Raw genomic sequence first — 16,358 nt, forward strand, 5'->3', positions numbered from 1 at the left:
GTGCCAGTCCTTAAGCTAAGTGCTGGGAATGCAACAGTAAATCAGAAACATACTATGCATGCTCTTACAGCCTCATAAAGACAAATCAAAGAATTTCACTGCTGAAGATGTCTCAAAGGTCATAGTCCAGAATTTCCCAGTGCCTATTTCATGAATCTGAGAAGCAGATTTTCACCTTCCCTTCTTTACATATATTGTTTGACAGAAGACTCAGATACATTTCTCTCTTCCATCTTGTGATGGGCAAAATTCTAAAATGACCCCCACTATCTTTGCCCCCTGGTGTTACTCCCATGACTGTGTTGTTTTACAGCAAAAGGGATTTTGCAGATATAGTCAAGGTTACTTAACTTGACCTTAAGATAGAGAAATCATCTGAGTGGCCTAAGCTAATCACATGAACTCTTTCGGAACAGAGAATTCACCTACATACTTACTATACAACCATCAAAATCTTCATATCAAATTCATCTCTCACATCCCATTCAGTTTTTACAAAGTATCCAAATAATATCCTTTAGAGTCAAAGATCCAATTTGGGGTTAAATATTGCATTTAGCTGTCACCTCTTTTCAGACTCATTCAACTTGGGACATTTTCTCATCTCTTCCTTGGCTTTTATCATCTTGAAACTTGAAGATCACAGGCCAATTATTTTGGAGAATGTCCCTCTGTTTGGATTGGTCTGGTTTTTCTTCACGATGGTTGTGCATATTGGAGAAATGAAACTGTTTTCTTCTCACTGATTACTATAAAAGAGCATACAATTTCTATTTTTATGGTTACTAGTGATGTTAATTTTGATAACGAGGTGGTGTCTGCCAAGATCCTCCATCGTAGTCTTCTTCCCTTTGTAATTTTTTTTAACATCTTTATTGGAGTATACAATGGTGTGTTAGCTTTGCTTTATAACAAAGTGAATCAGCACTACATATACATATATCCCCATATCTCCTCTCTCTTGCATCTCCCTCCCACCCTCCCTATCCCACTCCTCTAGGTGGTCACAAAGCACCGAGCTGATCTCCCTGTGCTATGCAGCTGCTTCCCACTAGCTATCTATTTTACGTTTGGTAGTGTATATCTGTCCATGTTACTTTCTCACTTCGGCCCAGCTTACCCTTTCCCCTCCTCGTGTCCTCAAGTCCATTCTCTACGTCTGCATCTTTATTCCTGTCCTGTCCCTAGGTTCTTCAGAGCCTTTCTTTTTTTTTTAGATTCCATATATATGTGTTAGCATATGGTATTTGTTTTTCTCTTTCTGACTTACTTCACTCTGTATGACAGACTCTAGGTCCATCCACCTCACTATAAATAACTCAATTTCATTTCTTTTTATGGCTGAGTAATATTCCATTGTATATATGTGCCACAGCTTCTTTATCCATTCATCAGTCGATGGACACTTAGGTTGCTTCCATGTCCTGGCTATTGTAAATAGAGCTGCAATGAACATTGTGGTACGTGACTCTGTTTGAATTATGGTTTTCTTAGGGTATATCTTGGCTTCTCTTATAACTGGGTTTGGCCATGTAACTAAATTTTGTCCAGTAAAATGTGAGCAAAAGTGACGAGTGCAATCTCTAGGGTGTACACTTAAAAGGAATGGACTTGTCCTCTGGTTTCCTTTTCTCCCTCATCACTGGCTGGCTCACTTATGCATTACATACAGGTAAGAGAAACACACTACAGAAGGCAGAGCAACACAATAGAAGCCTGGACCCTTGACATCATAGAGTCACTGTACTAGTCCTGGCCTGCATATGCCAGGACTGGTACCTAAGAGCAAATTTCTAAGCTATTTAAGCCACAGCTAATTTGAGTCTCTACTATTGCAGCTGAACCTAAAGTTTAATCAATCTAAGTTACATGAGTGAGGGAGGACTAGATAGAAATACAATGATGCCTGCAATAGCCTGAGGAAGTAAGATAATGGCTAACTAGTATTTAGACAATGACAAATATGGAGTCCCTATTATTTAGTGGCAGTACACTGTAGGAATTTACCACAATTTCTTAATCTTTTGTTGATAGACTTGTGAGCAGTTTCTAGTTTTCCACTCCCATGAAAGATGCTCATATGAACATTCTTGCACAGGATTTGGTGAACACATGTACAGTGGAATGGCTGGATATGAAAATATTCAGCCTTAAAAGATTCTGCCAACAGTTTTCCAAACAGGTTGTCTATAATTTACAAGCCCATTAGAAGAGCACGAGAGTTTTAGTTGTTACACATCCTTGCCCACAATAGGTTTTTCTTTTTAATTTTAGCCCTTCTGTTGAGTGCGTGGAGGTATCTCATTGTAATTTCAATTTGCATTTTCCCCAAGACAAATGAAGTGGTGCCCCTTTTCATACATTTATTAGCTATTTGGATATCTTATTTTTTTTTTGCGGGTAAAGTGCTTATTCAAGTATATTGCCCAGCTTGCAATATACTTGAATAAGCGCAAAAACTTCAATAGTTTTTGAGTTTAAATAATAATGATCACTGCATTTATTTATTGAGTACGCTAGGTTGGATACATGGTACTAAGCACTTTGTACTTATCTAATGTATACAACAACAGTATTCAGTTGGCCTTATGACTCTTATTCCCATTTTACAGTTGAAGAAACTGAGGCCCTGGATGTTCAGTAATTCATCCAAAGCCTCTCATTTGTAAGTGGTGGAGCCAAGATCTAAACACAGATCCATCTGACAGACTGAAGTTTGAACAGCAAACCCTTGGTAGATAACATAGGAATCACTCCCTTTCCTCGGGCTGCATGTAACTTCATTACCTTAACCATTTTACTGGTACCTCAAGGAATGGAGCCACATAGTTGGTGAGCTGCTGATGACCACTCAGAAGAGTCTTGAACTTCAACCTGTGTGGTGTGCCTATGGGGATCCCAACCCCAAATCACACTCCTGGAAGTACTGAAAGGCCATGGGAATTTCTAATATGACTCTTTCTCCAAGTCAAGTCAGATAGGAGAACCCAAGGTTTTATCCATAGAAATGGAACTCTTATCAGATTCCAGAAGGGATTAGAGATGGAACAGTGTCACAAAATATCTATGAAGTGCTGAGTGCCTTCCAGTTATGCCAAAAGAGTTCCAGTTTCACTGGGGACTGTACTTCTGTGCCAGGCATTTATATGTTGGTAGGTAAAACTATATACTGCTTTATTTCTATTCTGAAAGAGATTTCAAGATAAAACAAACACACTAAGGATATAGTTCTGTAATGTTTTAGCAATTGAAAGCCAAGAGCTGCTGGAACTGAAGTTGAGAACCCTGACAAATTTAAGTATTATTAGAAAACATATATAAAGCTCTTGTGTTGACAGCTCAAAAAAAATAACTTCCATTTATACATCATCAAGGTGCAATTTATGAACCACTTTCACATATGTTATCTCATTTGGCTCTCACAAACCCCTAAAAGTAGATTGGACAGGTGGTATTATGATTAATATTTCCATCTTACAAATGAAGCAACCAAAGTTCAGAGCGTTTTAGTGGTTGCCTGAGGTCAAAAAACTCTTAAATGGCACTGCCAGGTCTCAAGGGCAGGTCTTTTGCTTCCCCCAGCTCGCCTCCCAGCACCACACATTCTCTTAATGACCTTGTGATATTTACAAAGGACTGTGAATGCTCACAATAGAGTTGGCTTAGAGTTAAAACATCAGAACAGTTAGGAGTTCCCTAAGAGGGGGCACTTTTGGAAAAGGCACAGTGATTGGATAAAAAATAGTGCTCTAGAGAGTTTCTCTTTGATTCATCATTCATCACAGCTAAAGGACCAGTTCAGGGGAATCTCTCTCCCAAGCCACTGACTTGAGTCTTCAGAAGTTTTTCCAAAGTTAAGGGAGATTCCTTTCTCCCTGCAGCCAGTAGAGGCCTTGTGAAGGCTACTACACAGTGTTAGAACCCAGAGATGGAAGCAACTACCTATTCCTCAGATTTGAATTTACAAACAACGAAATTCAGCCACCTTCCAGAAGATAAGAAATATTACGGAAAGCACATTTCTATATTCCTTATTTTCCCAAGTGACAGGACACATTGTCAACAGAAAAATAGAGGGAACAAATGTACATCTTTCCATTCTTAAGTAGAATTCTTTGTGATACACTATAAAGCTAACTATTTTAACACTGTTAAAGAAAAGGAATTTGAACCAAAATTAGCATGTCTGCTATTCATGAAAATTTGACATGTTATATAAAGTACTGTCCTATAGGTAGTTTGATCATGTAATTATAGGATTGCATATTGGAGTGTTAAGGCTTTTATTAATGTAGATTCTGATAGGTTTAGAAACTTTGACACAACTGCTTTGTAAAATAATATACAGCTGCTCTTTGGGAAAACTATAATAATTGAGAAACGTTCCAAATTCCGAATTTTGTCAAAAAACATATTTTGTCACAATCGTCTTTCAAAACGTAAAAAGCTAGACTTGGACTCAGAAGACCTAAATTCAAGTTCTGGTTCTGCCATAGATTTGTTACATAATGCTGACAAGTCACTTTACCTCTCTAAATTTCTGTTTCCTAAAATAGGTGGTAGTTAGATAATCTTAAACATGGAGCTAGAATACAAGGTTCTGTTTGTTCCACACTGTAGTGCCTGGGTCTGATAGAGTAGATGGCATATACTTATCATTCAATAAATATCTATTACATGAACTTAAGGTGACATTACTGCAGCATTCCTGATTTTATGTTACAAATTTGAAGAATTTCTAAAGAATATGAAATTGTCATGATAGAAATATGCTCACTCACACACACACACACACACACACACACACACACTTAAAATGAGGAGATGCCAAATATTAGGTGTTTCACATAGCTCCTTTGTTAGAAGAGGAAAAAAAAGCTTTAGAATAACTGCTGTCCTACATCTATTGGATTAATCTAGCTTTCCACTGCAGAACCAAATTTAAGGAAGCAAGACTTTTTAGAATTTTCAGACTGTTTTCACGGGACACTTAACAAGAAAAAGCCAAATGTGTCTCTATTTATATATATTTATTCACTCTAATGAAGGAATAATCTAAGGCAACTGATTTTAAAATCAGATATATATTCCCATTTATTTCCTCAGAAAATAAAGACACACTTGGATGTTAGCATTAGATCAGGTAGGTGAAGGTTCTTTTTGATGTAATTTTTGCTCATTGGGCTAGCTAAAATTGCTCACTGAGCCTTGAATTCCCATTTCCCGACAATGTCTCATTTTACAGCATTTTCTTTTGTACAGCTTTTGAAATCCTCCTCTTTTCACTCAGCTTCCCTCTTTCCCACCAAAATGTCTTTTGCTCACATTAAACTCCTTTACCTAAAGGAAAGAATAAATGATTATTTCCCAGAGGCAGTTCTATTTTAAAAGAAAGCCATTTCCTAAACAAATCTCTAATTGGCCAAATTTCAGGCAATTTAACAATCTCACTAGACTTCACGTGTTCCCCAGGTCCCTTAAAACATATAGGTAATTGTCTAGTATAGTGGTTCTACAAACTTTTAAGCCATGGAACTCTTGCTTCAAACAAAAATCAGGCAGTAGTCCACTGTATAGAAGAGATAAGGGCTAAAGTACTAGGGTGGAAACAGTGATGGGGATCCAGAACATTCCTTATTCTCCCTGCTTCTCTCCACCAGCATTGCTACAGAGGCACATACCTCAGGATAACCCATGTAAAGGCCAGACCATCTTCTCATACAAATGCACACACATAAGGTGAGAGAATGGGTGATAAGCCAGTAGATGACTCACTCTTTTTTTTTTTAACATCTTTATTGGAGTATACAATGGTGTGTTAGTTTCTGCTTTATAACAAAGTGAATCAGCTATACATATACGTATAGCCCCATATCTCCTCCCTCTTGCGTCTCCCTCCTACCCTCCCTATCCCACCCCTCTAGGTGGTCACAAAGCACCAAGCTGATCTCCCTGTGCTATGTGGCTGCTTCCCACTAGCTATCTATTTTACATTTGGTAGTGTATATATGTCTATGCCACTCTTTCACTTCGTCCCAGCTTACCCTTCCCCCTCCCCATGTCCTCAGATCCATTTTCTACGTCTGCATCTTTATTCCTGTCCTGCCCCTAGGTTCTTCAGAGCCTTTCTTTTTTTTTTTTAGATTCCATATATATGTGTTAGCATACAGTATTTGTTTTTCTCTTTCTGACTTACTTCTCTCTGTATGACAGACTCTAGGTCCATCCACCTCACTACAAATAACTCAATTTCATTTCTTTTTATGGCTGAGTAATATTCCATTGTATATATGTGCCACATCTTCTTTATCCATTCATCTGTCGATGGACACCTAGGTTGCTTCCATGTCCTGGCTATTGTAAATAGAGCTGCAATGAACATTGTGGTACACAATTCTTTTTGAATTATGGTTTTCTCAGGGTATATGCCCAGTAGTGGGATTGCTGGGTCGTATGGTAGTTCTATTTTTAGTTTTTTAAGGAACCTCCATACTGTTCTCCATAGTGGTTGTATCAATTTACATTCCCACCAACAGTGCAACAGGGTTCCCTTTTCTCCACACCCTCTCCAGCAACTATTGTTTGTAGATTTTTTGATGATGGCCATTCTGACTGGTGTGAGGTGATAACCTCATTGTAGTTTTGACTTGCATTTCTCTAATGATTAGTGACGTTGAGCATCCTTTCATGTGTTTGTTGGCAATCTGTATATCTTCTTCGGAGAAATGTCTATTTAGATCTTCTCCCCATTTTTGGATTGGGTTGTTTGTTTTTTGATACTGAGCTGCATGAGCTGCTTGTAAATTTTGGACATTAATCCTTTGTCAGTTGCTTCGTTTGCAAATATTTTCTCCCATTCTGAGGGTTGTCTTTTTGTCTTGTTTATGGTTTCCTTTGCTGTGCAAAAGCTTTTAAGTTTCATTAGGTCCCATTTGTTCATTTTTGTTTTTATTTCTATTTCTCTAGGAGGTGGGTCAAAAAGGATCTTACTGTGATTTAGGTCATAGAGTGTTCTGCCTATGTTTTCCTCTAAGAGTTTGATAGTGTCTGGTCTCACATTTAGGTCTTTAATCCATTCTGAGTTTATTTTTGTGTATGGTGTTAGGGAGTGTTCTAATTTCATTCTTTTACATGTAGCTGTCCAGTTTTCCCAGCACCACTTATTGAAGAGACTCTCTTTTCTCCATTGTATATTCTTGCCTCCTTTATTAAAAAATAAGGTGACTGGGCCTCCCTGGTGGCGCAGTGGTTGAGAGTCCGCCTGCCGATGCAGGGGATACGGGTTCGTGCCCCGGTCTGGGAGGATCCCATATGCCGCGGAGCGGCTGGACCCGTGAGCCATGGCCGCTGGGCCTGCGCATCCGGAGCCTGTGCTCCGCAACGGGAGAGGCCACAACAGTGAGAGGCCCGCACACCGCAAAAAAAAAAAAAAAAAAAAAAAAAAAATAAGGTGACTGTATGTGCATGGGTTTATCTCTGGGCTTTCTATCCTTTTCCATTGATCTATATTTCTGCTTTTGTGCCAGTACCATACTGTCTTGGTTACTGTAGCTTTGTAGTATAGTTTGAAGTCCTGTAGCCTGATTCCTCCAGCTCCGTTTTTCTTTCTCAAGATTGTTTTGGCTATTTGGGGTCTTTTGTGTTTCCATACAAATTGTGCAATTTTTTGTTCTAGTTCTGTGAAAAATGCCAGTGGTAGTTTGATAGGGATTGCATTGAATCTGTAGATTGCTTTGGGTAGTATAGTCATTTTCACAATGTTGATTCTTCCAATCCAAGAACATGATATATCTCTCCATCTGTTTGTATCATCTTTAATTTCTTTTATCAGTGTCATAGTTTTCTGCATACAGGTCTTTTGTCTCCTTCGGTAGGTTTATTCCTAGGTATTTTATTCTTTTTGTTGCCATGGTGAATGGGAGTGTTTCCTTAATTTTTCTTTCAGATTTTTCATCTTTAGTGTATAGGAATGCAGGAGATTTCTGTGCATTAGTTTTGTATCCTGCTACTTTACCAAATTCATTGATTAGTTCTCATAGTTTTCTGGTAGCACCGTTAGGATTCTCTATGTATAGTATCATGGATGACTCACTGTTGAGCACCCTGAAGAAGCTTTTAGATGTCTATTGCAATTCACATTTTGGAAAACATATTCACATTTTTTTTTTTTTTTTTTTGTGGTACGTGGGCCTCTCACTGCTGTGGCCTCTCCCACTGCAGAGCACAGGCTCCGGACGTGCAGGCTCAGTGGCCATGGCTCATGGGCCCAGCCACTCTGCGGCATGTGGGATCCTCCCGGACCAGGGCACGAACCCGTGTCCCCTGCATCGGCAGGCAGACTCTCAACCACTGAGCCATCAGGGAAGCCCCATATTCACATTTTAAAAAACACTTTGAGGATGTAGCAAAGCGAGAAGTGAACAGAATAAGCAATTTAGATTTTGCCCATTATCTTCTATTTCTATCTCATGTTTGAAACGTGGGTGTGTTACATGGTTGTGTTGTAAAATAAATATGGTCAACTAAATGCATTCCTGAAGTCAGTATTACTATTACCAACTCCTTTAACAGAATTGGTTTTCCCCTAATGGGCTTTCCCTTACTCAAAATTTGAATTTAATCCAACCACCAAAACAACTACTTTCTCTTCTGAAAAAAAAAGTTTCTTTGGTGTTTTCCCAGCAGGAGAGATTTTGAAGATCACCTCCAGAAAGGCCACCCAGATCCATTGTTTGCACTTCTCACCCTGCAGTCACCACCAACCCAACTGTTCTCAAACTCTCACCTTCCTCCTGATTCATGATGAATGGTTGTGCCACCTACCCATTTTAGAGAGCTAAAACCTTAAAGTCACCATAAAAACAGCAACAATTAAATTACTGGGGTTCTCAACTAGACATATTGTGTAGGTCAGGATTTTTTAACCTGATCTACTGACGTTTGGGGCAGGATGATTCTCTGTGTGGGGGGCTGTTCTGTGCACTGTAAGGTGTTTAGCATTATCCCTGGCCTCTACTAGATGCCAATAGCCCCACTTCCACCCCCTTCCAGGCTTCACAATAAAAATGATCTCCAGGTGTTGCCAAATATCTGCTGGAGGCAAAGTCAACTCCATTTGAGAACAACTGATGTAGATTAACTCTTTACTCCTCACAATACCCCACAGGGTCCCACCCCAGACCTACTGAATCAGAAACACCAGGGTTAGGGTCCAGAAGTCTGTTTCAATACACCCTCCAGGTGGTTCTGATGGGCTCTGACATTTGAGAACCCGTGGTTTACTTGACAGACCTCTAACGCTGCAGGTTGCATAGAAACCCTGACTTCCTTCCCTAACAAGTCCCTTGCCTTTACCTTCTCCTCTCCTGTCCTACTCCACACACACTGCCCACCATTCATTTAAATCTTTCATTAGCTATCAAACATGTATTTGTCTTTATTTTCTAAGCACCAGTAATATAAGCAAAACAATCGAACTCCTAAGTGGCTTGATGAATACAGGCTGGGGTGTTCCAGCCATCCCGCCCCACCTGGAGTAGGTACACACCTTGTCAGTGTAAGCCACAAGCCTCTGGCATTGTGCCTCTTTCTTCTTGGTGAACTCCTTGACTTTTGTGGCTCATTCTCAAATGTCCCTTTTCTTTGAATATTCGGAGGGCTAATCCTTACTTTCCCTGAACATCCAATAGCCTTACACATCTTCTTGTTATTTCGCTTATCCCATGGTGGCATTAACGTTTGTTTACGCGTCTCCTAGAGTAGTGGTTGGGTGAGGGAAGAGCCTTCTTTTCTCTTTGTGTAGCCAGCTACACAAAGGACAGTGGTGATCATCGCAGCACACATCAGAGTCATCCAGGAGCTATTAAAAAATTGGATGCGGGGACTCACCCCCGGACCTATAGAATGTTGCAAATCCATATTTTAAACTATTCCCACACCATAGTTGAGTTACTGCCCAACGTCTTGCACAGAGCGGGTGTTTAATCAAAAGTTCTTGAATGTCTGATCAATCACTTAGCAGGGCTGCGTAGAGAATCAGCTCTGCCTTCCCCTCAGCTTGCTGCTCCAGTTCTGCTTTTTCTTTCACTTTCCATTTCCTTTAACTTGAAAGTACTTGGCAGGGCCTTCCCTGGTGGCACTAGTGGTTAAGAATCCGCCTGCCAATGCAGGGGACACGGGTTCCAGCCCTGGCCTGGGAAGATCCCACATGCCACGGAGCAACTAAGCCCGTGCGCCACAACTACTGAGCCTGTGTGCTGCAACTAATGAAGCCCATGTGTCTAGAGCCCGTGCTCCACAACAAGAGAAGCCACCACAATGAGAAGCCTGAGCACTGCAACAAAGAGTAGCCCCTGCTTGCTGCAACTAGAGAAAGCCCGCACGCAGCAACAAAGACCCAACAGCAGCCAAAATAATAATAATAAAAAATAAATAAAGTTTTAAAAAAATTAAAAAAAGAAAATACTTGGCAAAAACCAAACAGCAGTCAAAACTGATAAAAGGCCAAATTTTGTTTAGATAATTTTAATTATTGACCTAATCTCTGGAATCTGAAGGTTAATATATTGTTCACAGTTCATATCCTGCAGGAACCTCAAATTAGGGTGACCTGTTAAATAGTCCTAAGTGGTTTTCAGGATTTCAGTTACCTGGTGGCTACTCCCTACTCCCTGCTTGCATGAGGTCTCCGTGATTGATCATAGATAACTTTATCACCCTTTAAGGTGGTTGTGAGACCTCAAACCCACTCACCTGTAGCTGGCCAGGCGCGCTCCATTCAACATCCCAGGCGGGGCGGCGCGGCCGGCTCTGTCACCTGCGATCAGGTCAGAGGGCGCCGGGGAGGAGCAAGGTCGGGGAAGTCCTGGGGGGCGGGGCAGCCCGCGGCTGGTAGCGAGAATCGAAACTCAGCTGCTAAACCCGCCGCTCCCGCTCTTCGGAATCGCATCTCGAGACCCGTGAAGCGTTCCAGCTCTGCACTCATCCTTCCCGCAGCGGCGGCGGCCCCGGCCCCACGGGCTCTGGACCATGTACACCCGCAGTGGGGTGCAGGGCTCCGGGTTCGGAGCCCCCGCCTCTTCCCGCCCGGCCCGGGACCCCCCTGCGTGGCGCAGGGAGCTGGGTCCGCCGCAGGGCCCCAGGCGGGGTTTGGAGGAGGCTCCCGAGAGTTCTTCGCGGGAGAGCCCGCAGCACGCGGGCCAGAGGTTGTAAGTATTTAATCACCTGTCCTGCGGGGCGGAAGCCCAGACCCCAAACAGGCCCCCAGGTTCTTCTCAGTTCACTGAAGTTTGAACCACAGGGGCCCCATTACAGGGTCTCTAAGAAAATGAAGGCTCATTTGTCTAAACAACAGCATCCATGAATTACCTTCTAAATTGAGTGTGCCGGTCCGGGATGCTTACTGAACATCCGAGCCCCCGTTCCTTTTGAGGACGCTACTTTCCTGATTCTTGTGACTGGCTACAGGACTAGGCTACTACTGGGTGTGTAGAGTAACTGCCTAGGCTTCTTACTAATTTTCCAGATATCTCCAGAACTCATGCTCTTAAATAGTATGAAAATATTTTTTTTCCCTTCCTATCTTAAAAAAACGGATGCCCTAAATAGTATCTTCACATCAGCTGGGAGGGTAAGGGTGAAGAGGGAATGTGTTATTGGGTAGAAATGCAAATGCTGCCTCTAGGAGCCTGCATTCCAACAAAACTCCCGGATAAAGTAGCCTCTTAGGACCAGAGGACTGAGCCGGAGAGGAAGTGAGTGGGTGCAGTGTTTCTTGCCGCGGGTGTTGATAAGTGTTCTACACAGGAACAGGTAGGTAGCCTTTATTCCTGGTCTTTGGTTTAGAGACTACAGTTACTATCCTGGAAACATTTATGTAAAGTGTCAGTGATCCTTTCCCACCAATGGAATGAGATGCTTTAATCCAACAGTAGGGTTTGTAAAGACGTTACTGCTTTTGAAGTGCTGCTTCTGTGAACTGGAACTTTCCAGATGGTTTCATTTTCAGTTCCCCCTTTTCATCAGCTTCTAGTTACATGAAAGATAAACGTTGGTTTCTAAGGAACAGTATATAACCTTATGCCCAATAAACAGATTTTCTTTCATCCCTTAACTTTTGAAAGAATTCATAAGTACCAGGCTTTTTAATATTATTCAGCTTTGGGTTGCCCTTAGGTGGGGTGGGTGATCCGGGTGATTTCAATTAGAGATTGCTGCATTTCTTTCCTACTCAGAATGGGGGTGGGGGGAGCGGGGCGGAGCGGAATTCCCCAGCGGTCCAGTGGTTAGGACTCAGCGCGCTCACTGCTAGAGCGGGTTCAAGTTTGATCCCTGGTGGGGAACTAAGATCCTGCAAGCCGAGCGGTGCGGCCCAAAGAAGAAGGGGGGGATATCTGGTCATAATGGAAGTCCTTTAATTCTGAGTAATCTACATCTCTGTAAGCTGTAGCATTTGATGTAACAGAGGTCACGGATGTACGGTTTCACGTTGATGATAAATACCCTCTATGTGCCTTTTTTTTCTATTTTAAAGATCTACTTAGACATAATCATTTAATTGCAAGCTCATAACATCTCATAAACATTAGCAGTTGCATCTGTCTGGTTTCTTATTTGTAAATTAATGGTAAATTACCCCAGAATCTTGCTGGACTAAATTACTCAGAAAGGGGCAGTTTTCTAATTAATTTTCCAGGCCTCAGTATCTGAAGACCTCACTACATTTTGTGATTTCTAATTTGCCAGTAGACCATTAGAGAATACATGGGTGAGTTCAGCAGTGTTTCACAGAACTCATTATTTTCATGTGAACCAGTTGCAATAAGCAGAACATTATAAGATACATTTCCTTTTAGGTATATAACAAGTAAGATCCTGTTTGGACCACTCTGAATTCTTCTTACATCTCCATTAGTCACTTATATCTACTGTTTATTCTTGCTTGTCTCCTTTAATGGAAGCAGGAAACCAAGGAAAATTGTTAAATGGCAAATAACATCTCAGTAAAATTGACCAAAAAATGCCGTTAAGATTTATTTGCTTGGAGAGAAATTAGAAGCATTTTCTGATAGAAAATTAAGAAAAAGGAAGGATAGAGTTAAGTGCTTAGTAGTGAAACTTCACTTGTTCACTTTCAATACGAGCTTATTTATATGATAAAGGGTTGAACTTTGACCTTGTTTTGTGTGCATCCTTCCACTTATTCATTAGGGAAGCCCCAACGTGGGAAAACGAGGAGCTTTGATGCCAGGCAGACTTGGGTTCAAGTTCTGATTCTTCCATTACTTACTCTCTGAACTTCAGCTACTTTATGTCTCAGTGTCCTCATTAGGTGAAGTGAAATACCAACCTCTCAGGGTCTGTGTATGCATAAAACAATCTCATGCCTGGCAGAAAGCAAGTATCCAGTAAATGTTGGGTGCTGATAGCCTTGAGTTCATTTAACAAATGTTTATTGACCAAGTACTGTGCTGTCATCCTGAAGTGTTTATGCCTTGTAAAAACACACTGATTTAAAGTGCTGACTTACATATAAATATAGAGAGACTTTAAGGCAAGTTGTTAGAATGATTCCTGAGGACCTCTAATAGACTCTAAGGCAAGGCTGAGCCCTTAACTATATTTGGATTTAAGTAAAGTGTTTACTAATAAATATTGGATTTCCTAATGATTTTCAGTTCGTGATTTTATCTTGTCCTTAAATATTGTAAGCTATTTATACAGATTTAAAGAGAAAAAAAGTTCACACAAACTTCTAATCCAAAGTAATCCTTTACCCTTCCCCCAAACTCTAGATAAATATAAGACTAAGGCATGGGTTTTTCTGGAAGGGAATTTTACCTCATTTTACCCAAGTCTGGGCAAAAGGCTCTTGCCTATGATAGCAGTACAGGCAAGGTTCACTTTGTTCAGATACTTGTCTATAACTGTACCTAGAGGTGGTCCTTTAGCTTGACGCTGTTTGAAGGAAATATAAAGATATTCTGAAAATGAACCCATAATGTGGAATTTCACTATACAGTTAACTTTAACATAATTTGTATACAAACTCAGTTTACCTTAACATATTTGTGGCCAACTTTATAGCAAAAACTGTAGAGACTTAAAGATTAGCAATAATAACAGCAAGCACTTACGTATTTAACTTATGTTTGTTAAAGTGCATTGCATATGTTAACTCTTTTTTTTAAAAAAATTATTTGTTTATTTATGATTTATTTTTGGCTGCATTGGGTCTTCGTTGCTGCGCGCGGGCTTTCTCTAGTTGCGGTGAGCGGGGGCTACTCTTCGTTGTGGTGCGTGGGCTTCTCATTGCGGTGGCTTCTCTTGTTGTGGAGCACGGGCTCCAGGCGTGGGGGCTTCAGTAGTTGTGACATGCGGGCTCAGTAGTTGTGGCTCATGGGCTTAGTTGCTCCGTGGCATGTGGGATCTTCCCGGAACCAGGGATCAAACCCGTGTCCCCTGCATTGGCAGGTGGATTCTTAACCACTGCGCTACCGGGGAAGTCCTGACATTCTTATAACTTAGAATTCCGAGGATTTTAAGGAGCTCTGAGCCAGGAACTAGGGACAATGATTGGATACTTTAACTTTATTATACCATGGTAGTTTAAATAGCCTCTATGGCAGCCAGGGAAGCTTGCTATTCAGATCTTCAAAAGACTTTACTGTGGGGAGCACAGTCAACTGACAGCTCTAGTTGCCATCCTTTTGAATCCATTGTACCCTTTGCTCTGAGAGAACACTTATTCTGCACTCTTCCCACCGGTGTCTGAGCATTCCAGGTGGGACTCCTTTATGGGGCAACTTTTTTTTTTTTTTTTAAGGGCTTCAAATGCTTGGCTTGCTTGCTTAATTAATTAATTAATTAATTAATTAATTAATTTATTTTTGGCTGTGTTGGGTCTGCAATTCTGTGCAAGGGCTTTCTCTAGTTGTGGCACACGGGGGCCACTCTTCATCACGGTGCACGGGCCTCTCACTATCGCGGCCTCTCTTGTTGCGGAGCGCAGGCTCAGTAGTTGTGGCCCACAGGCCCAGCTGCTCTGCGGCATGTGGGATCTTCCCAGACCAGGGCTTGAACCCGTGTCCCCTGCATTAGCAGGCAGATTCTCAACCACTGTGCCACCAGGGAAGCCCTATGGGGCAACTTTTGCCAGAAGACTCCCCACTGACCTATCCAGGATTTTCTCAGAACTGTCTACCAGTCTGAGGCTCTTCCTACACAATCCTCCCTCTCTCCCTTCAGAGGTGTCAGACCTGCTCACGCTCTTAAGGCTTTCCCTGCCCACTGCTGCTTGCTTACCTTGTATCCTTCACGAGACTTCCTCCCAGTAAATCTCTTGCTTGTCTAGTCTCATCTTGATTTCTACTCCTCGGAGGACCCAAACTGACACAGTCTCTAGGATACACCATACATACCCCTGACAACAGCAGCTTAGACACCATGGCTGTTGGGAGTGCTGTATGTCCTGGGGAAACCCACTCCTTTTCCTTATTTCGTCCCTTGGGGCTCAGGGGACATTCCCTAGTTTCTTTCCTCTAACTTCAGTACTTTGCCCGGTTTGTTGTGCTCCAGAGAAGAAATTAACCCTGGTAACTGATACATTATTTTCCCCTTCATCCTCAAACTCTCAGGGGAGAGTGAAGAGAGAATAAAGAATGGCTTGGGGGCTTCCCTGGTGGTGCAGTGGTTGAGAATCTGCCTGCCAATGCAGGGGACACGGGTTCGAGCCCTGGTCTGGGAAGATCCCACATGCCGTGGAGCAACTAGGCCCGTGAGCCACAACTACTGAGCCTGCGTGTCTGGAGCCTGTGCTCCGCAACAAGAGAGGCCGCGACAGTGAGAGGCCCACGCACCGCGATGAAGAGTGGCCCCTGCTTGCCGCAACTAGAGAAAGCCCTCGCACAGAAACGAAGACCCAACACAGCCATAAATAAATAAATAAAATTTAAAAATATGTATTTAAAAAGAATGGCTTGGTATGCCCACTTATTAATGGCCAATTCCTGATTTTTCTCTCTTAAAGAACACTGTGTTATTTTAGTATTAAACATTTCGTAAATGTAAGATGAGATATAAGATGGGATAGATGATAACATAGTCATTAAGTTATAGCATTAGTTCCATTTTTATAAACATCACTATTTAATCATTGTTGAGTATGCTCTTAATCCTGATGTATAATTTATAACCAAGACAGACCATCAAAAACTTCTTAAGTCATTCTTGACTCAGCTCATTTGAATCTGAACTAGCCACATAGAATAGTCTTAAATGAAGTGCAAGTTTTTACAAACTTATGAGAGCCTACAGGAACTGCTTTCACTATTTTTTCTTCACTGCAAATGCCCCAGATT

General features: G+C 41.5%; 1 protein-coding gene across 3 annotated transcripts in view; it reads left to right on the forward strand.

The window, feature by feature from the left end:
- Positions 1-10,932: 10,932 nt before the first annotated feature.
- EPSTI1 (epithelial stromal interaction 1) overlaps positions 10,933-16,358 on the forward strand; it is a gene marked incomplete at its 3' end in the record, with an annotated part of 102,983 nt that continues 97,557 nt past the window's right edge. For all 3 annotated transcript variants that reach the window (XM_082601925.1, XM_082601926.1, XM_082601924.1), the window contains exon 1: positions 10,933-11,207. In XM_082601925.1, coding sequence (XP_082458051.1) covers positions 11,029-11,207 — 179 coding nt within the window. In that variant the 5' untranslated portion in view covers positions 10,933-11,028. The remainder of the gene's footprint in view (positions 11,208-16,358) is intronic.

Source organism: Mesoplodon mirus (assembly GCF_964341445.2).
Source record: "Mesoplodon mirus genome assembly, chromosome: 17".
Lineage (NCBI taxonomy): Eukaryota > Metazoa > Chordata > Mammalia > Artiodactyla > Ziphiidae > Mesoplodon > Mesoplodon mirus.